This window comes from Pogoniulus pusillus, chromosome Z (assembly GCF_015220805.1).
Source record: "Pogoniulus pusillus isolate bPogPus1 chromosome Z, bPogPus1.pri, whole genome shotgun sequence".
Taxonomy (NCBI): Eukaryota; Metazoa; Chordata; class Aves; order Piciformes; family Lybiidae; genus Pogoniulus; species Pogoniulus pusillus.
Genome location: NC_087309.1, coordinates 50368557 through 50391179, shown reverse-complemented (window position 1 = coordinate 50391179; position 22623 = coordinate 50368557). Strand labels below are relative to the sequence as shown.

The 22623-nt window shown below is 43.9% G+C and overlaps 1 protein-coding gene across 4 annotated transcripts in view; it reads left to right on the top strand.

Moving 5' to 3' along the window:
* The first annotated feature begins 5394 nt into the window (after positions 1-5394).
* Positions 5395-22623, top strand: part of PDE8B (phosphodiesterase 8B) — an 89991-nt gene continuing 72762 nt past the window's right edge. For all 4 annotated transcript variants that reach the window (XM_064140616.1, XM_064140615.1, XM_064140614.1 and 1 more), the window contains exon 1: positions 5395-5812. In XM_064140616.1, the coding sequence (XP_063996686.1) occupies positions 5501-5812 (312 nt within the window). In that variant the 5' untranslated portion in view covers positions 5395-5500. The remainder of the gene's footprint in view (positions 5813-22623) is intronic.

Here is a 22623-nt window from a genome sequence, read left to right as displayed (position 1 = left end):
TGCTGTGACTTGACCACTACTTGCCCCATAGCTCCCAGTCATCTTTAATGTTGCTCTACATTTGTGACATCCGTGTGCTGTCTACTCTCCTATATGCAAGCCTTTGACTTTTTTAGGGTAGAAGTTGGATTTTGTTGTCTTTGCAGAGTATCTTGGAGAGCTCCCTCAGTGAGGCTTGCGTACTACTGCAAAACACTGACAGTATTAACGATATTAGTGAACCTCCAAGAAACAGCAATACTCCAAAAGGAAAAACAGCAGTAAGTAGTTGTTGAAGTATGGAAGGAGCCACAAAGTGAGACAGTTTAGTCCAGTCAAGTCCAAAGTTGTCATTCTCAGTATGACACATTTCACCTAAGTGGTACTTGCTGCAAATTAAGAGAATCCAGAAGCTGAAAATGGGCTGTTTCATGTACACCTTTGGTCCCATTTCTGTTTAGACTTGCTCCAGATCATAGCCATGCTGCTCTGTCTCAACCCTGGGCAGTTTTTCCACTTGTTCTCAACTGGAAAGCTGGTGAAAAGCACCAGCAATGAGCTCTCTCCGTCGTGGGTGGATTCTTCATGGAATGTAAGAGTTTTCCTTTCTCCAAAGTGTAAGTACGTAGCATACTGAGCCAAGGCAGGCGCAGGCCACTTGAATCTCCTTACCCAACCCGAGCATTCTTCCACATTGCTCAATATTTTCCTGGGGCAGAAAACGATCCGCATAGGGCACAGAGGCTGCGGTCCAAAGGGGAAGCGGGTTCACTCTCCTTCAGTGGAACCCTGGAGGCGAAACTTGTTTTGCTGGCGCACTTTGAAGGTAACGGGGCCGCAAGGGCAGGCGGCGGCGGTGGGGCCCGTCCCCTTCCTTTCCGGCTGACGGAGGATGAACAGGCCAAGGAAGAAGGTTGAGGGATGTCGGGCGGCTCGGGGGACAGCAAGGCGATCCCGAGGGGCTCCCCCATCCGACGAGCCAGGAGCCTGAGAGCAGCGGCCCTGAGTGCTGATGTCCCGCTCTAGGCGGCACCCCGGAGGGTGGTGGACTTGGGCCCGAGCGCTGGTGCTGCCGAAGCGTCTGCAGGGCTCCGCTCGGCACCGGCCGCCTCTGGAGGAGCTGTGCTCAGCAGTGGTGCCTGGCGCGCAGAGCCTGAGGCTCCCTCTGCGTACAGCGAGAACGATTCGCTCTTCAGATGTTCAAATATTCCCGCAGAAGGGTAAATAAAGGGAGAAGAGTTGTGTCACGAAAGTAATTGCGACCAGAGAACAAGCTCCTTGTGGGGAAACGATCTCTGAAATCTTGCTGAGGGACTTCTGAATGCTAATAGGAGAGCTCCAGTCTGTGGAGCACTCTATTCAGTCCTAACCCAATGGCAAAGGGCTTGGTGGAGAGCAGAACTACAAGCATTTTAAATGTACTGTGATCACATTCTAAATCTAGAAAATCTGCTTTTAAGAAGTATTTGGCCGCCATCCTGCCAAAAGCTGAGCTCCTCAAGGAGAATAATGCTTTTGTATATAATGCTGCTCTTGGTGACTGAAGCCTCTAGTTAACTATGTATTTCTAGATGTTGTTACTCTTTCTATTCCAAGCTGTGTAGTAACGGATTGTTTGTCTGTCAGGAATATCTCGATATGAAAAACAGTGCCAAGTTCTCCCATGCTAAGGCAAATTACTGCAGATGTCTGTCTCCAGAAAGGAGTCTGCATCCCTGGTGCAGCTCATCACCGGTCAGCAGTGAAGAGCAAAAGTTCGGGACTGCATCTTCTCCTGCCCCTGGGGAAGGAAACAGCTGCCGACAGAAGAAAGCAGCAACCACAGCTCTTCATTGCTTCGCACTCAGAGGAGTCGAGAAAGACTGCTACTTCTTTGTGTGCTCTCAGCACGGTTTGTGCCTTGCAGCATTTACAGTGGCAGAAAGGCAGCTAGGCTGAGTTCTCTCTTCGGGTCTGCTCCCCTGAGCGAGCTTGGAAACAGGCTTCTCTGTGACTTGGTTTCCCCAGTGGCAAAATAGCCATAGTGCAAAGTATTTTATGAAGTTCTGGGGAAGGCATACAGCTTTGTCCAAACCAGTCAAACTCATGACTGTAAAAGAAGGCAAACATCATGTTTTATGGTGTGGTTAGGACGTAATTCCTGCAAACCTACTCTGTCTGAGCAATGCCTACGCAAGGGTATCTTTTTGTAGGGTATTGCTTTTGCGAGAGAATACAGTATGTAAACACAGTATAAAAAACCCATGGTAAAACACAGCTTTACTGCAACAAATTATTTTTCAAAACTATGAAATGAAAGAAGTTTGGAGCACAAAAAAAAAAAAAAAAAAAAAAAAAAAAGGCGGGGGCGGGGGGGGATTGCTGTTCCCTTTTGGTTCAGTTGGAGAAAGGTAATTGCTTTCCTTGTTTCTTGCTTACATTGTTGAGGGACTAATTGGATTTGTGCCGTGGAAAATATGTTCCACTCTTCCTCAGGCAAAAAGAAATAACCTTCACCTCTTGTATTTAGTATCATTCTGTTTTCAAATCACTGTTGTTTCTTCTATTGCTGATGAGTAAAATCATGACGTTAGTATTCTGTGGTCTCTTCTACATTATCAAATTACTATACAAGTAGAGTTTTTTTTTTTTTACAAGATAGAGGTATACAGAGAAAAGCTCTATTCTAGCTGCTATGATTATTAGTTTCTTCATACCTATTTTCAGTTAAAAACAGAGCATGGATAACTTCAATATTTTTTAGGTATTTACTTTGCTCTAATCTGGGTATGCAGTATGTTAGTTTTTACTGTAGTTGAGAAATCTGTTGGACCTGTATGAAAGGACTGAGAAACTGCTGAGCCTCCGAGGCTTATTTATAAATTCTTAAACTGGTTTTACAGTAAATGAACCATGAATAGAGGTAACTGTCTTCAGTAGCTGCTTGTCAAGTACCAGATTTTTAAGTCTCTGTAAAATGCAACCTCTGAAATAGTTTATTCTTACTGCAGTGAACTGGGATTTACAGATATTACTTCTAATATTGCCAACATAAACTTAGCAATCCTCTCATAGAGTCATAATGCTGAGGTCAGAGTGAAGCCTATGACTGGCTTTGGAAGGGATATAAAGTGTGGAGGACTGTATTTTCCTCATTGTGGAGGGATTTGCAGGTGTAAACAACATAGAGAATGTATATGTACTGTGTTTTACTGTGGGAGGGAAAAAAAAGCTTCAGAATTCCACTGACAATTTCCAGAATAACTCAAACGCTTAAATTCATCATGCTGAAATTAGTTATGTGCAAGAAATTAGTTTCCTCTGAGCAAAAACAGTGTTAGGATTTATATAGTTGCAACTAAAACCAATGAGAGCTCTTTAGCAGTGGGAAAACTGGTGCAGCTGGATGCTTCATTCTGGGGCCATATTAAATATGCCTTCCTGAGAGCAGACTGCTTCAGTGCTTCAGCTGCGTCTCCCGTAAATCAATAGCAGAATTAGTACGTGTTTCTCACAGCAACATCACCTGCTTTAGTGGGCCTCAGCCAAGAAAGACTGCAGCAAGCTGACTGCTGTAGAATGTATTCTATGTGCCATGAGTGGTGGTGCAAGTTTGCGTGCATGTGCTTTAAGTACTCCCTCTTCCCTCCTATCCAGGAAATCCATGGTTGTCTTCCCATGGGTAACAGGCAGGAGGAGCCAGTGGTACAAAAAGGAGTCTAACTTTGCATCTCTTCACTTCCTGTTCCAGCAGCAGTGATCCTTCTCTGCACTCACTCACTCACTCTTCCCCACTCCAGCCTCTGCTCATGTTAATCCTCACTGCCTTGTTTTGTCTCTCTTGCGTTCCTTCTGAACACTACACACACAAGGAGAGGCTGAGAGAGCTGGGATTGTCCATCCAGGAGCAGGGAAGGCTCAGGGGAGACCTCATCAATGTTTACAGAGAGTGCGAAGAAGTTGGAGCCAAGCACTTTTCAGTGATGCCCACTGACAGGTCCAGAGGCAGTGGGCACAAACTGAAAGATGGGAGGTTCCCTCTGAAGATCAGGAAGGAAATGAGGGTGACTGAGCACTGGAATAGGTTGCCTCTAGAGTTGGTGGAGTCTCCATCTTTAGAGATCTTAAACAAATGTTCACATATGCCCATCCTGAGCAACTGGCTCTAGGTGGCCCTTCATGAGCAGGGGAGTTGGACTAGATGACCTTTCTAGCATTACCTGTATTATAATCCTGTGATTCTGCTGTTAGACCTAGCACTGTTGTTCTCCCCACCTTCATGCTGCTTTTCAGCAGTTCCCATAGTCTTAGGTCCTCTGAAGCACTCCAGTGTTTTACACAGGCAGGCTGACCTTCAGCAGTGATCCTCCAAAATCAAGAATGCAGGGAGAGCTATTTGAGAGCTGCATTTAGCAAAGGTCCTTCAAAACTGTGACTTCTTATTCTTACAACTTTCTCTCTAACATCAATTCAAATGTTGTACCTAAGCAAAAGAAGTACACATTAGAGTCGGCAAGTGTCTGCAATGCTGTCTGAAATCAGTAGCAAAGTTGTCACAGAATTCAATAGGAACAGGATGAAAATCTGAGTAGCGGGATGTTAAGGAACTCTTGATAAGGAGTGACTGATGAAATAACCACTGAATAGCTGGCAACATACTTTAGTGTGAGACATGACTCTTCCACGAAACGCAGTTGTTTTATGTTCACACCCTTCTTTAAAATTTTAGATGCTGTTGATACCAGAGGCTCTCTGTGTGTATGTGTGTGGTGGGGTAAATCCCTGTGAACAAAGTTTCAAACAAGGTAACAATTTTTAGAGGTCTTTCAAGTCAACATCATTTACATCAATGCCTGGGTTCAAAATGGTATTCCTGAACTTCCCAGCTCTGCCGCAAATCACAGATGTGGTCTAGGGCAGGTAACTCAGGGATCATCAGTTATCAGACATATAGGATGAAATAGCATCAAGTGTTTGCCTAATTGAAAAGCAATATTAAAACTTGTGGAGCAATCCTGGCCTTTTTGCCTAACTTGGCAGTAGGTGCTTGGCTATCTCTGAACTCCTCCCTGTAGTCCTCCTAAACAACTGAAACTTGTACACCCGTGGCTAAGAAAAGTAGGCACGTTTTGACTCTCAAGTGTTTCAAACCGCTTTTAAAAAGAAAAAATATTTGGCATAATCGTGGTGTCATCTTGTATGTATACAGGACTTAAAAGCAGACCCTCTGCACTATCAGGTGCTTCTCCTCTTCCCTCCCGGCTGCAGGTCCCCGTACTCGCAGGCGCTTCGCAAACCACGGCCAAGGAGAGCAAGGTGCTTAACGGATCTGGGGTCCGTGGAGGCGGTACGGGGAGATGGGCGGGGGTGCCAGGGAGGCGCCGCATGGGCGGGAGCGGACGGGACAGCGCCGCCGGCGGGGGGTGGCGCCGATGCCGCCGCGGGCAGCGCGGCGCAGGAGCGGCGGCCCCGCATCCCGGGCGGGTGGCAGGTGGGAGCAGCGCGGCCCGCCAGCGGTGCAGCTAGGCGGGGTGGGGAAGGGATGGGCTGCGCCCCTAGCATTCACGTCTCTCAGAGCGGCGTGATTTACTGCCGGGACTCGGACGAGTCCAATTCCCCGCACCAGACCACCACCATCTCACAGGGCACAGCCACTCTGCACGGCCTCTTCATCAAGACAGACGCGGCCGAGTCCATCCCCTCCGTCCTCGCCTACCAGAGCCGGCAGCAGCCACCGCCCTCCGCCGGCCCCTGCCGCAAGGAGCGCAGGGAGCCCGGCGCCTCCGCCCGGGCCAGGGCCCCCCGCTGCTGCGGCGTCGAGGTGGAGACCCAGACCAGCAACACCAGCGTCAAGGTAAGCCACGGCCTCTCCCAGGGCGGTCCCCTGTGGGGCTAGGGTGGGTCCCAGCCGGCCGGGGCACCGGCAGGACGGAGCTAGAGCGTCCCTCGCCTCCCGTGGGGAGAGAGGTGGTGCTTGAGCGGACGGGATGCAGCTGCGGACGGCGGTTGCCGTGGTGCCCACTGACTCACCGCAGCTGCAGCGGCCAGGCTGAGCTGGGCTGTCACTGCTGTGGGGTAACTGCATCGGGGGCCGCCTCGTCCGGGGTCCTTACGCTCTTTCTGCCCCGCGCCCTCAGCCCTGGTGTGGCTGTGGGGTGCCCTGTGCCGAAACCACTTCTGGAGTTAACATCTAGGGAGCATGGGTTTGTTTGGAGCTTTGTGACTGATGGAGGGCAGAAAATGCCTGGGAAAGGTGCGCATATGCGGGATGGATTCTCCCTGAACTTAATTCTCAACTGCACAAACCTCGTCCCTGCTGCTGGTTTTCTTCATCCCTTTTTCTTATCGTGCCCTCCATATATGGTTAGAATTAATTGTAGCTGCGAAGCTCGGATGCTCACTGAGAACCTAAGCACCGTACTAGGCACATGCAGGTAAATACGTTTGCTGGTGTGGGGCTGCGGGGTATTCCGGGAAGGGAGGGTAAAGGCTGTCCTTGTAGGGTCGTATCACTCCAAATCTTGAAGACTTTGGTCCTCCTCTCCGTGGCTACGGCAGGCACTCTGCAACCTGCTCCCTGCTCGTCGAGATCTTCACTTAGATTCAGCTGTGATTGCTGTGGACGTGTTTTGGTTTTGTTGATTTTTTTAACTGTGTGAGTATGTTTTTCATTAATTTCCCTGAAAGTTTTCCAGGAGCTACATTTTAGATTTTGCTTTGTTGCTGTATGCCAAAGCTTATTATCAAAACGATGTCGTGATGCTAGCTGCACCTTAGGTTACTTTTTTTGTGGTGGTAAGTAAAGCAGCATAGTCGTGTCACAAAGTAATTCCGTGGGGCATAAACAGATCTTGATGTTTTCTTAGAATATAACTAAGACATTGGAAGATTGTATAATTTTCTTCTGTAGCTTAAAAAAAAAACATAAATCATTTAAAGTAAACTGAGAGAGAAAATAGCTGGGAAAATCCTCATACTGCTCGTAGTTTGTTCAAATGCTGAAAAAGTTGCACCATTGCCTGTAGTTACGTAGACTGTTTTGCTCATCCAGAAGCAGAGCATGCGTAACCAGTGATAGGCAAATATTTCTTGGATTTGGGAATTTATGTTTTTAGATTTCATAGTGGGACACATAAGACAACATATGTATTTGGACACATAAGACAACATATGTAATTTTTTTTTTTCAGTCTAGAGGAGTTTAGAAGGAAAATTCTTGCAAAATTCTTTGTGTTGAGATATCTAAAAAAGAACTTTAAAAATTGGTAATGCTGCTTTCTCTTGTTTACTATTGTTATTGTATCATGTACTCTTACAAGCAAATATATTAACTTCTAACGACCAAAAAGTAAACAAACTTAGATATTTCTGAACTTCATAATTGGCACTGTAATACTGTTTTAGGTCATTTCAATTATTTTTAATTGTGAAGTCCCAAGAACCCAAGAGAAACCATTGTGGGTTTATTTACAGCTGCTTCAATGACAGTAGAAATGTTTCCACTCTTACAAGAATTAAAATCTATAAAATGTTTTATATACTTTTTAAAGTTAATTAGGTTCTTTATTTCATGTTCCATTGCCTGACATGATTTTCACACTTACTCAAGTTATGTAACAACATAAAGAGAAAATTGTACAATGGGCTATAAGAAGTAGAAAAATGCAGAGTAGAAAAACAAGGAACTAAGGTTGTCCATTGGTATATGATAACAATATGTATTTCTATATAAGTTCCAAAATAAAGAAAATTACTGGGTCTTTTGGTTTAGAAAAAGTGACCAGTAGATGCCCAGTGTTGTTTTAACTGCTGTAGTGATTGGTTACCTGCGTTTGTTGTGTGGAAATCTCTTTTAAATGCATGTAGAGGACACAGCAAATACACAGGTCAAATGACTGTTAGGACTTTCTGTATCAGTAAAACACTCCAGTTGTGTAGCTATCCAACTCACTTAAACCATGTTAGTTTGTGTTAACTTTCTGTCCTAAACTGTTCTTCAGGTGTTCACACAATTCCATTTCACTTAAAACACACGGTTCACTTAAACTTTGATTTAAAAATCTGTGTAATCTTTAATCATTGATGTGAAGTCAATGTTACCTAAACAAAAACAAACAAAAAAATTCCTTCCTTAATAAAGACTTCTGGAAGTTTTGAATTGTCCATTGTGTTCAGATGTGCTGGTTTCATCTTACTCACACAGTCTATGAGTACCCATTCAGCAGTTCTAGCATGTGTGCACTTACTTTGTAGGTCTTAAGAACTTGGTAGCAGATAATCTACAGTTTACCTGTACAGTTACCAGGCTCTTAAGTGGACTTGTTAACTATTGTAAGATGTATCTGCTGCCTAATTTGAAATTTAGGAAGGACATTGAGATGCATGAGTGTGTCCAGAGAAGGGAGACGAGGCTGGTGAGAGGCCTTGAGCACAGCCCTACGAGGAGAGGCTGAGGGAGCTGGGATTGTTTAGCCTGGAGAAGAGGAGGCTCAGGGGTGACCTTATTGCTGTCTACAACTACCTGAAGGGTGGTTGTGGCCAGGAGGAGGTTGCTCTCTTCTCTCAGGTGGCCAGCACCAGAACGAGAGGGCCTGCACCAGGGGAGATTTAGGCTTGAGGTGAGCTGTTCAGGGCAGGATTTGACATGGCACTTGGTGATGTGGTCTAGCCTTGAGCTCTGTGGTAACAGGTTGTACTTGATGATCTATGAGGTCTCTTCCAACCTTGGTGATACTGTGATACTGTGAAATAGAACCCGCAGTTTTGGTGGCCAGACATAAAGTCAGAGAATCATAGTAGTATTTAATTTGGAAAAGACCTTTTTAAGATCATAGAGTCCAACCATTAACTAACTACCAGGTCTGGTGCTAAACCATGTCCCTTAGCACCACATCTATGTGTCTTAAAAAGACCTCCAGAAATGGGGATTCAACCCCATTCCTGGGGAACCTCTTCCAATGTTTGGTAATTGTTTCAGTAAAGAAGTTTCTTCTAATATCTGTTTGAAACCTCCCTTAATGCAACTTCTGGCATTTCCTCTCACAGTATCATTTGTTAGAAGGAAGAAGAGACCAATTCTCACCTCACAACAACCTCCTTTCAGGTAGCTGTAGAAATTGATTAAGTTTCCTCTCAGCCTTACATTCTTCAGACTAAACAACTCCAGTTTCTGCAGCTGCTCCTCATACTTGGGGAGGAAACACTTAAGCAAAACACAGGCATTCCTTATCCATGTTCCCGCATCAATAAAGCTGAATAATATTGTGGTAGCAGACATTATTGATATCTCTAACGCTTTGTGAAATATCTTAAATCACTGAAGCATAGTACTAAGTGTGAAATAATAGTGTATAATGGCCTCTTGACCCATTGCTCAACAATTGCTGTTTCTGAGCTGACCTGCAACAGCACAAGCTGTTAAGAAGTGAACAGCTTGTTCATCACTTCCTTGAGAGTTTGAAAATGTCGTAAAATTTACTGTATCTATGATGGCAAATACAGCTTTTAGTTATGACCAAATACAAATCTTAAACTAAAGTTCATGCATAGATATGCTTTTCTCAACCAAACCTAAGGACTGTAAGAACAAGCAAGTTTTAAGACTCTTGTTGGTAACATTTAGCCTGTTAGGAGGGAAAAACAACCATGCTGCAGTATTCGATTGATCGTTTATTTTTCTTCTTGACAAGAACAGCAGGTGTAGTTCTTTGGTTCTTCTTATGCTGTGTTCTTTGTGGAAGAAACAAACTTGTTTATGAACCACTCTTTAAAGTCAGTCACACTAGGAGCATATCTTTTGACAGTTTTCAGACTTTTCTGAATTTAAATAGTTATTAGAAGCAATGTTCAGAGGTGTGAAGAAATACAATCTCTTAGCATTTTTCATCTGTTAGGCTCCTAGGTGGAAGCATTAAAGAGAAGGGTTCAAGCCAGGATGTCAGACGCCTAGTTTTACACTTTCTTTTTTGAAAAGTCTAGGGGAATAGAGAAAATTATGCACCTGCCAAATACTAATACAAAGTGCAGTGAAAACCACTGGGAAGTCTAGGTATTGAGCATGTCAGGATGTCTACAAGTTCTGGAGAAATACAGCCTTAAACATTGCCTGGGTTTCAAATACTTTTTTTAAGCAGTATTGTATAAGAAAAATCAGTGTGTTCCAGACACTTCTTGTTTTGTTTGAAGTGTACTGCTGTTTCATTTGGCTGCCCAGTATGTTCTGTATAACATGGAATATAGCAGATGAAGGATAAACTTGGAAAACAAACCTCCCAACTCTGTAACTTAGTGAGGGTCCATTTCATAACTCAATAGTACACCTAAGCAAGACACCAGAGTCCTCGAGCATACTCCAGGTTTGCAAAGCATACAGGAAAAAAAAATGAGCACACCAAAAAGTGTTGAGCTGTGTTTCAGTGAAGAGTATTTTTAATTTAGTTTAGCTGTTTTTTGAGAGGTGCTGGCCTAAATAACACCATAAAGAAAACTGCTAGTAGGGAAGTGCTTTTCTTGGGCTAAGCTTGCACTTCTTAAATGAGCAAAGGACTTCTTCCAAAGATTTGGCGTTCCATATCTGACCTTTTGATTCCTCCTTCAGATGCTGTGGGTGAATTTCAACAAGCACTGTGGCTGCACTCTTAAACAATGCTAGACAGGAGAAGTGTTGCAGAGTGGAAAAAAACATTTTATCAGAAAATAATAAACCAGTTGACAAAGGAATCACAGCAGCCTGCTAGATTAAACTGAGTTGGCTGGTATTGAGTTATACAACATTCACAACTTCCAAAATGCTTCTGGATGAAAGATTTTTTGCCATTACTATAATAAGCTTTTTTTTTTTTTTTTTTTAATTCCCTTACTTTGTATAGAAGAAGATGCATTGGAAGCTTGTAAGAGAACAGTGAGCCTCAGTCATTTTGGCATTGAGAATCGACAGGTGGCTCAAGAGCCTTGCACTCCTCTAAATCCTCCAGTAAAATGTGATTTTGGAACACTGACTTTAAGTGCCTGAAATACCAAACAATTTTAGATAAAGTGAGTGTTGGTAGCACCTGTTTTCTACTTTGTACCATTTACTGTGTGCAAAATGAGACTCTTAAGGTTCTACTTTCTGAAAAGCTTGATGCAGATCTTCTGGCAGTTTCTAATATTCCATGACCATGCTGAGTGATATGAAATAAAACTAACCACACAGCTTGAAGATACGATGCAAGTTCAGAAATTGTGCTATATACAGTGGGGAATAGTGTGTGCTTTTGGGATGCAGGAGATAAACGTTTGAATTCCTGCAACTGAGAATGTTTAATGGTCTCTAGGATGTGATAACAGAAAATGGGCACAGAGTTTCCTGTTCCTCTCTTTCAGGTAAGGAATAATCATCTGTCATACTTTCAAAGTAGAGATTTAGACAGCAGAGTAATGAAACAGATTTAGATTGTGAAATTAAATATCACACTGGCTCTGTGGGTGGCCTAAGAGAGAAAGGCAAGGCTTCTACATGTCTCTTTTAGACATTTCTTTTCATCTGGCTTGAGTGACCCTCCACACCTTGGGTGTCTATCACACTAAGATGATGAGCTTGCCTTACTTAGTGTAATGAGCATTTAAACACCTGAGTTGATTAAATGTTTCCTGTACCTGATTAGGGTACTTCAAATTCCATAGGAGTTTGTTACTTCAGACAGACTGCCATACCTCTTCTTTGTCCCTGGGTTTCTAGACCAGGCAAGTGTGCCAGGCTGGATCATACAGCACAAGCATTTGTGAAGGGCTAACCCAAGTGTGTGCTCTCAGTAACTTCCAAATGCCGTGTGAAGTAGTGCTGAAATTCGTGTAATGATACCCAAAGCCTGTAGAAGTTAAAAGGAGTATTGTTTCTAAATCCTAGTGATAACTGAAATGCTACATGTACATGGCTAAGTAGGACAAATTAATGGAAATGGAAGTGGGGACACTTGTAAGAGTTAGTTCTGTATGAAAAGAACAATGAGACTGAAGTGGTTTGGGGGAAGGATTTTGTGCTTTGGTAGTTTTGTGTAGGTGGTTGAGTTTTTTTAATGTAAATCTTCATAGTGCAAGGTTGATGTGCTACTTGCATGACTACTATATTCTCATTTTTAATTGTGTACTCCCTCAAAAGTATTGCTGCTTGAAAATTCAAGTTCAGAACAGTAAGATTTGGAGAAGGAGTAAGTAGTGGTGCTACTTACACTGTGAGGAAACACAGTAAGTAGGGAAAACACAGATGGAAAATAAACCATGCTTTAGGCTACTTTTCCCTCTAGCATCGCTTGCACTACTGCCAGATCTCAAGGTGTACTTCACTTTCCGTGTAGGTCGTTTATACCTGCATTTCCAGTCTGCATGTTGATCACTCCTCTTACTTTTTATTGCAGGATTGAAGTCTCTTGCAGTTAGAGGGCTTTTCAGTGTAGCCCAAAGTGAAACATGCACGGTGTATCTGAAATTTGTAGATTTGTCTTTAAAGTACATATAACTTTTCTAACATTGCCTTCAGTGAAAGCTGTAAGTACCTGTGTCGTTGCTAGGAAATAGTCTGTGAAGTGTTTTATGGTGTAGCAGAGTTTTAACTCTTTTGGGAGAGTGTTGTCATGGTAACCAAACCCAGTATTTTCTGGACTTCAAAATAAGTCAATGGTAGCAGGATTATGGCTTCAGAAAATCAACAGTTACCTTTACTGATGCAAAGAGATGTGTACTGGGTATTGTGGAACATAGCATATGCGTCATTTTGTGGTTGAGGGTGTGAACTTACAATAACAACTGCCGCCTGATAATCTCTTGTGTAGTATTCTCTCCCTCTGGTGCAGTTTACTGGATGAATTTGTAACTTGGTCACCAATCTTGCAGTCAGCAACAGCTGATTGCTTCTTTGCTTCTCTGAGGCCATCTCACTTTGGGGCAGTTTTTAGAGGCTGTAAAGTACAATGAGCTCGTATTATAGGAACACCCACGACTCCTCCAAAACACTGGTAATTTTGATTTGTGAAGCTTGAGGCACCTTTCTGTTTGTGTGAGGAAGAAATGCTGTCCAGAGACGCACTACTAATTCTGAGCGAAATGGCATGCTACATGTACTCTGGAGGTGGTGTCTAGGTCAGGTAACTTCATTCACTTGAGAAGCCCATTAGTGTGTTTGCTCTATTTTTCCCTTGGAAGGTAGCCATTTATGTCAACCACTGCCTCAGCCTTCAGCATCCAGTTATTTATAAATTCCTTTCTCACCTCTATTTTAAGCTATAAAAGAACAAAATGTATTTGAGACATTCTGTTCCTTTGGATTACCTCTGACTATGAATAGAGTTACTTTGGAGAATTGTTAAAAAAAAATCCCTGCCTATCTATGCACTGGTCCATCTATTCAGCAACAAGTATCTTGAATACAGAAAGAGTATAGCTTTAAGCCAAGAAGCCTTTCAGCTAAATACTACTTGCTTTAGAATCAGCCTCAGTATTAAGCTTTTAATAATACATGTTGCTCACTTTGAAAATATGGAATTATTGTAGATCTGAGATTCATTGTCTCTTGTCTTGAACTCATGCAGCATTGGAAGAGGCATCTTACTTTATAAAAAGACAGGGAAACTGGACCAATGTCAGTTGGTTTCATAGCATGGAACAGCAGAGCAGGAATTGTAAAGATCCGAGCCACCTGGACTCCAGCACACAGAATTCACAAAGAAATCAGCCAAGTATGAGCATGTGTACAGATACTATGGATGGTGTTTCAATAAGAAATCCAAAGAAACAGCAGTTAACTGAGACACTCTGCATCAGTAGGGTCAGTAATGTCCACTGTGAGGTAAAGCAAGGAGCTGAAAGTGAGCAGAATAGAATTTTGAAGACATGTAGCTGCTGGAAAACAACCTGTTGAACAGTTCACCTGCTTGTAAGTCTAGGACAAACTGTCCACATAATCAGTCTAGATGTAGAGTTGTAGCCTGTTAGACTTATTGCAGTTTATTTGCTTATTTTTTGAGGGGTGGAGTCTGATTTCTCACTTTATGCATTTTTTAATCAGAAAAAGTATATACCTACCAGCAGCATACTTTCTCGTGCTATAAACAAGCAGGCTTAACTGAATGTGGAACTGGGCATGAGGTAACTGAAGGTAGCTTTGGAGCTGCTTCTAGCACTCCATTTTGTCTTTGCTTTTACATCAGCCATTTCATCATAAGGACTGCAAAAGAGGCTTTCTTCTTTCCCTGCCATGGATTTGGAAAGCTGTCTGAAATGACTGTGAACTTGAATATTGTCAATGATCATTGAACACAAACAGAAGTTTGGGTTCTTTGACCACAGGGCAACCTTCACTGCACCTGGTCTGCTAAACTCAGACAGGGTCCAACTAAAAGAGCAAAAAAAAGGCAAAAAGATTCTAGCCCATGAGTTGGCAACCCTCGTTGACAGGACTTTAAACTAGGTTTGAGGGGGGAAGGGAATGAAATCAGGCTCTTGGCAGAGGAAGCTGAGGGTGATAGGCCTGTGTCAGGAGTAAAATCAGCAGCCCAGCTGAAGTCCATGTACACTAATGCACACAGTATGGGCAACAAGCAGGATGAGCTGGAAGTCTTGGTGCAATGGAAAGGCTATGACATAGTCACCATCAGAGAAATGTGGTGGGATACATCACATGACTAGAGTGCTACAATGAGTAGATAAAGGCTTTTCAGGAAAGACAGGAGAGGAAGAGGGGTGGGGGGGTGGCCTTGTATGTTAGGGAAGCTCATGATGCCATGAAGCTTGTGACTAATGATGAGTGGGTTGAGTGCTCAAGGGTAAAAATCAGAGGGCAGACCAGTAAGAGTAGCATACTGATTGGAGTCTGTAACAGGCCACCCAACCAGGAAGGGGAGATGGATGTGTTATTCTGTAAACAGCTGCAAGATGTCTCAAGATCACCAGCCCTTGTTCTTGTAGGTGACTTTAACCTGCCAGATATCTGCTGGGAACTTAACATGGCAGAGAGGTGGCAGCTAGGAGGTTTTTAGAGAGTGTAGAGGACAGCTTCCTGACCCAGCTGGTGAGCCAGCCTACCAGGAGTGAGGCTCTGCTTGACCTGCTGTTTACAAATAGAGAAAAGCTGGTGGGAACTGTGGTGATCGGAGGCTGTCTGGGGTGCAGTGACCATGAAATAATAAAGCTTTCAATATGCAGTGAAGGTAGGAGGGGCATCAACAGAGCATCCACACTGGACTTCCAGAGGGCAGATTTTGAATTATTCAAGGAACTAACTTGAAGGATACCTTGGGAAAAAGCCCTTAAAAACAAAAGGGTCCAGGAAGGTTGGACCTACTTCAAGAAAGAAATCTTGAAGGTGCAGGAATGGCTGTGCTGATGTGCTGAAAGCAGAGCTGCCAGGGAAGATGACCAGCCTGGATGGGTGAGGGGCTTGAGAAGGAATTAAAGGTTAAAAAAAGAGGGCATATCACCTTTGGGAAGAGGGGAAGGGGACTCAGGAAAAATGTAAGGACGTTGCCAGGTTATGTAGGAAGAAATTTGGAGAGGCCAAAGAGTGGTAACGAAAATGTTTCTATAAATATATTAATGACAAAAAGGGGGGCAAGGAAAACCTCCACTCTCTATTGGACAAGGAGGGGAATGTAGTAACTAGAGTTGAAGAAAAGGCAGAGGTACTTGACACCTTCTTCCCCTCAATTTTCAATATTAAGACAGGTAATCTTCAGGGCAGCTGCCTCCTGAACTGGTAGATGGGGTCAGAAAGCAGAACAGCTCCCCTGAAATCCAGGAGGAAGCAGTTAGGGAACTGTTGAGCCTCTTGGATCTTCACAAGTCTACGGGACCAGATGGGATCCATGTTAGAGTGATAAGAGAGCTGGCAAATGAGCTGGCCAAGCCACTCTCCATCATTTGTCAACAGTCCTGGCTCACTGGAGAGGTCCCCAAAGACTGGAAGCTGCCAATGTGATACCCATTCACAAGAATGGTAGGAAGTGGGACCCAGGGAATTACAGACCTGTCAGCCTGACCTCAGTGCCGTGCAAGATAGTGGAACAGGTCTTCTTGAGTGCAATCACAGGGCACCTACATGATGGCCAAGGGATCAGCCTGAGTGTTGGGGAGGGGGATTTCTGTACCTACGCCTATTTGGCAGAGGGGAGAAATTAATTTGAGGCAATATAAATTTTATGTAAAAATATAATTTATTAAAATTAATATTTATGAATTCTTGCCACCCCCAACCACTGTGTATTAATATTTAGTCCGGTGCAAGGTTATGAAAACAATTTAGGACAGAATAAATACAGGGATTTGGTGTCATGGAGTGTTGCAGAGCCTTCTTGCCCTTTTGCAAAACCCTCATTTGTACATAGGGTTGTGGCTCACATAAAGGCCAGCCATCGAAAAAGTCAAAACACTGCTTTCTATCTGCCTGCATGACAGCAGCTGCTGTCCCAGCAGTTGTACAGCCTCTGGGAAGATTTCTCCCCCAGAAGGGCAAAAGTATAAACATAGGCTATTGTTTTGCAATGAGGGACCTTGGTTCTCATGCATTCTCATCACCCGATGAACACCTGTTGGGGGCTGACCCCTGGGTGGTTCCACAGGTTGTTTTTGGTAAAAATTATCCAATGTATGAATTGATTATAACTTTGTACCAATCTGTAAAATTCATTCAAGTCCACCTGAGTTGGCTGAACACACCTCTTCTGGACACTATAAAAATACTGCATTTGCCTTAATCGGGCATCTCTCTCTTCCCATTGCACCTCGCACCCCTCGTTTGGTCGTTACCCTGCTTGTTTGCACACACACACATCGGCACTCGCTCGGCATTCACACTGCAGCATCGAAGTTACAGCCGGCTCGGGACGGCACAGAACTTGGCAGTGCCCCGATCCTCGTCAGCCTTGGAAGCCAGCGTCCAGCTCAGCCCGGACAACGCGCCTTAAATTCATAATACTCTAAGACTTCTCTGAACTGCATTTGGACAGTGAGTAACTGACAAAACCTTAATCTAAAGACTGAATAATCTCTCAAGACTCCAGTGAACTCTCTTACATCACAGACTCTCTTTATTTCAGTCGTTCTGCATTTTAATTCACAACCGCGAACCAAGAACTTTCATGGGATAGTTATAAATAAGTTTGGGGAAGGAGACTTCTAGTGTTTTGGTAATAAATCATTTCAACTTTCATAAAATCGGCCTCGCATGTCATTCCCCAAAACTCCTCTCCACAACATTTGGTTATTTAACTAGCAAAACATTCAAATTATAAACAGAGAGAGGAATTTCCCCTTTGGCTTAGTGCCATTTGGGAGCTTATGCTGTTTGCCCAGCAGAGGGGCTGAAACTCCTTCTGTTCTAAGGCAGAGGTAACTTGCATTACAGAGGTATTAAAGCTTTACTCACAAGTGTTATTATTAATTATTAATCACTCTCCTGGGGCTGTGTCACAGCCTGTGCCCAGTGTCCGGACTTCAGGGGATTTGTCTGGGGGCTCTGTGAGGCTGGGATTTTCCCGGCTTGAGGGGAGATAAGTGAATCTTCCCAGTCTCTGAGGTCTTAGGTTTTTCTAACCTTTTCTCCTGGCGAGGGATGATCTCTGCCTTGATGCTGCTGTCTTCTTCTGGATGCCGCATCCAGGGATTATCATCTTGGCAGGATTACAGGAACAGGAGAAGAATATCCGTGCTGGCTCTGGCACAATTTCTTCATGGGTTCAGGCTGTGTGTGTGTGTGTGCAGACAATCCAGAAGTCTGCTTCCCGGTTCTCTCCGCGGCAGTGGCTTTTACCAGGCAATAAGCAGCGGCGAGCATGCAAAGTGTGCTCAGCTGCTGGGAGTCTGATCTCTGCAGGTAAAGCAAGACAGCTTGCAGATGTGCACAGCTGTCTTAGGAGGCTATAAGCTCCTTATATATGTATGTGCAGGCTTAAATGAGCTCTGCATCTAAGGTACGCAGGCAAGTAAGCTGCGAATGACTCAAAGCATGAGGTCTGTTCCTCTGAGCATCGGAGCAATGCAGTGGCATCTGAGCGTGTGAGTATGAGTGGCTGAGCACTTCAGGTGAAGGTCAGAGCTGTGTCTGATCCTTGCAGGTGGGTCAGAGAGCTGAGCTGCACTGCAGGCAAGTTCAGAGAGCTGGCACGTGGTTCACCTGTGCATCCCCCTTTATGGACTGTGGGCCGAGATTAATGGGCCCTTTGGCCACTAGAGTGACCAATCAGGTTGGCAGTAAGCCAAACCTTACCTTACTAGGCAGAAGCTGCTTGCCTGGACTCTCCCAAATACAGGGATCACATGGATTTGCCCCAGGGAGACACAGGCTGGATATGTGTGGGTTACACAACTTGTTTACAACCAGGGGTCCTGGCAGAAAAACATGTCCAGGCATGTGGAGGCATAAATAAGCCTCTGTTCAGGCCTACAGGCCCTCCACAACACCAAATTAGCACAGATGTGCTGTCCAACTTGACCAAAGGCAACTTGACCATTTAATGTCCAACTTGACCATTTGGCTCCACGTTGAGTGCCAAATAAAAATATGTGATGGTTTGGGTGTTCTCCACCCCCACACACTTTAGAAATCACCCAGACTAGGGTCAGTCAGCTCTGGGAATATAAGTGAAGCTATTTATTTACAGCTAGCACAATATACAAGCAGATATTTACAGTATATACAGTTATAGACAGAAATATACAAGGTGAAAGTAATACAGAAACACAACTCCCCTCCCAGAAACCTGAGTCCCCAGGAGGGGCTCTCAACCACCCCTGCACCTTCCCCCTGCCCCTCTCAACCTTACCCCAGTCCTAAGGAAGAATAGAGGTTCAGCCAAGAGGTTAAGAAGTAAAGGTGAGTGGAAGGTGAGGTTAGGGAGCTAGATGTTGCTCAGCCAGAAGCCCGAGACAGAGTGCGACAAAATGGCAAGAGTGGCCAGGAGAGCCAGTGGCATCCTGGCCTGCATCAGGAATGGTGTGGCCAGCAGGAGCAGGGAGGTCATTCTGCCCCTGTACTCTGCACTGGTTAGACCTCAGCTTGAGTACTGTGTTCAGTTCTGGGCCCCCCAGTTTAGGAGGGACATTGAGATGCTTGAGCGTGTCCAGAGAAGGGCGACGAGGCTGGTGAGAGAAAAGACTGGATGAGGCACTTAGTGCCATGGTCTAGTTGATTGGTTAGGGCTGGGTGATAGGTTGGACTGGATGATCTTGGAGGTCTCTTCCAACCTGGTTGATTCTATGATTCTATGATTCTATGAGAGGCCTTGAGCACAAGCCCTACGAGGAGAGGCTGAGGGAGCTGGGATTGGTTAGCCTGGAGAAGAGGAGGCTCAGGGGTGACCTTATTGCTGTCTACAACTACCTGAAGGGTGGTTGTGGCCAGGAGGAGGTTGCTCTCTTCTCTCAGGTGGCCAGCACCAGAACAAGAGGACACAGCCTCAAGCTGCGCCAGGGGAGATTTAGGCTGGAGGTGAGGAGAAAGTTCTTCACTGAGAGAGTCATTGGACACTGGAATGGGCTGCCCGGAGAGGTGGTGGAGTCGCCATCCCTGGGGCTGTTCAAGGCAGGATTGGACATGGCACTTGGTGCCATGGTCTAGCCTTGAGCTCTGTGGTAAAGGGTTGGACTTGATGATCTGTGAGGTCTCTTCCAACCTTGGTGATACTGTGATACTGTGAGTGTTATCTAATGTTTTTGTTTCTTCTTCAGCAAGAATCTGAGGGGAGCAGACATCACCATTGTTTCCCTTTCACAGCCTATGATCTAGTTTTTCTCACCAAAACATTCTAGCTAGCTTCAAACTAGCACACTGTCTTGGATCAGCAGGCCATCAAGAGCAGGAAAGCAGTTGTCCCTCTTGACTTGGCAGTGGTGAGATGACAACAGTTTTGAGCTCTTCTCTACAAGAAAGTCATCAAGGGGCAGAATGAGCAACAAAGGTAGCAAAGCTGATGAAAGGTCTGGAGAGAAGTCTGATGAAGAGCTGCTGAGAGAACTGGCGGTGTTTATGCTGGGGAAAATTAGGCTGAAAGCAGACTTTATATATCACTCCCTGAAAGGAGTGTGTAGCCTCAGGTGGGTGTTGTTCTGTTCTCCCAAGTAATGAGTGACAAGACAAAAGGAAACAGTCTCAAGTTGTGCCTGGGGAGGTTTAGATTGGACAATAGGAAAAAATTTTTCATTGAAAAGTTGTCAAGTACTGGAACAGGCTGCCCAGTGAAGCTGTTGAATCATAACCTCTGGAGGTGTTTAAAAGATAGGTAGACATGATGCTTAGGGACATGACTTAACAGAGACTAGATAGTGTTAGGTTAATGGTCACGCTCAATGTATTTTGAAGACTTTTTCCAGCCTGAATCACAGAAATATTCAGGTTTGAATCCCTCATGAAAACCCTCAGGGTCACCAAGTCCAACCTATAACCCTACTCTACAAGATTCACCTTAAACCATATCCCTAAGCACCACACCCAAATGACCCTTAAACACATCCAGGGTCAGTGATTCAACCACCTCTCTGGGGAGCTCATTGCAGTGCCTGACCACTCTCTCTGTGAAAAATTTCTCTCCTGCTATCTAACCTAAACCTATCCACTCTCAGCTTGAGGCCATTTCCCCTTGTTCTGTCTCAAACTACCTGTGAGAAGAGACCAGCATGATTCCATGCTGTTTCTGGAATTTATTTGTGGTGGTCTTAATGAGCTTCTAAAACAAGTCTAGCATATGTCAGTTTCACTGCAATAGGAAGTGCATGGATGGTGTTCTGTGTTGAGTTATAGTAGCTGTACACTGGTGGATAAAGTCACCTAATAACTTGAGCTTTTCTGTGGTTTTATTTCCCAATCCACCACGACAGTAGGTTACTCCTTCTAAATTAATATTTGAAAGCAGAAGAGAAGTATCTAAACCATGCTCGTTTGTTGTGGTGTCATGATAACTGGGACAAAAATGTTGTTAGGTAAATCAGTGCTTCTACTATAAGACAAGAAAGGGAGCTTGCTGAGAGAGTCATGTGTTGAAAAGGTCTAGGGCAAAAAGAGGGGAAAGGAAACCCAAAACCAAATGAAAATTTGTCAGAACAGAACAAAAACAACCAGCCCTCAAAACCAGCCAGCAGGTCATAACAATCAAAACCAGATAGTTCTGGTACAGCTTTGTGAAATGGCAGCATGCATTCCTATATTCCATGCCCACACAGGACAGTGGGCAAGCTCTGCGAGTTTGGTGCATGGGAATGAATTTAATCCTAACGGTAATTTTCTCTTGCAAAAGTGATGTTGTATGAATGTTGTCAATTTATTTGGTGCAACAGTCTCTTTGATGTATTTTGACACTTTTACTCAATTCATTGTGACAGGGCTATCTGTCATTACTCTGGTCCTTCAAGTGATCCTGGAGTGAACAGTAGAACTCATTTGCTTCTCATACCATTGGTAGAATGAAAACCATGTGTTCAACAGATAGTGCCAAAGATGCAAACTCAATACAAGATTTTTGCTAGTCTTAAAAATAATGGATTAAAGGTTTCATAATTTTATGTTAGAGCCAATGCACCAGACTTTTTAAGTTAGAGTCAAAGGTATCAGACTTTTTCCTTTCAGATATAAAGCTAGATGTCTAAGAAATAAAAGTATCAATAACATAAAAAGTACTGCATCTGATCAGTGTTAGACTCAACCAGAAAGTGTGAGTGAGGGTGTTGCATGTCCTTTGGTAAGAACCTGCAATGTGCTGCCCTTGGGGGTTTAGGCCCACATAAAGGTATCTGGATCAAAGTCTTGTATTTCACTTGTTCCTGGGTTTTGCCCTAATACCATTTTGTCCCAGCACATGTTTACAGAGTTCAGGAAGAAAAACTAGAAGTAGTGAGAAATTATCTTTTAAAAAAGTTTCAAACAATAATTTTAGACTTTGGGCTTACATGTTTTTTTATTTCCTTCCTATCCTATCAGTTCAGAAGATTTCTTTGTTGTCTGTTTGCAGATACGTATTGTCTAGACCAGCCTTTTTTGGCCCTCTGGCTTTTTAGTGGCTTAGGGACCATCCATGCAGTTCAAAGAGTTCAGTAATGAATCATCAAAGAAGGGAATAATTTTCATAGGTTCCACCAGATTTATACAAGAAGCTATTTTCAGATCAAGGATTTTTTTTCCCCTTTAGAGCTATAAGGTATCTGTGGCCTCACTTAGATCTGAGAAATACACTGTGCCAAAGGTGACATCCTTTCATGTACACATTACTGTTGCTTTTCATTTGGTTGTGAATTATCTGCAGATACCTTCAAACTGAAAAGGGCTCTGCACTTCTGTAGTTCATGAGTGAAGTCTTGCCAGGGAACACTGGCTTCCTGCATGGTTAATGCAGATTGTTGCCTATGAAGGGATGGCCCTTGAATTACCATGCTTACGCTTGCTTTCTATTGTCAATGCATAATAATGTGGTTTACCTTTCCAAGTCTGAGATACACATATGCTTACAAGCTGGTATTTTATGATACATGTCTGTTTTTCTCACATACAGCAGGTTAAACAGCAGTTGAGTAAATAGTGTCTTAAACAAACCCTTGTTTTGCTTGGGTACTAATGTCCTGCACAAGATCCAAAGGAAGACAGTGAAGGAAAATAGAGGCAACTTGCTCATGGCTGCAGAGTGTTCGAGTTTGTTTTACTGGGGTTGTAAA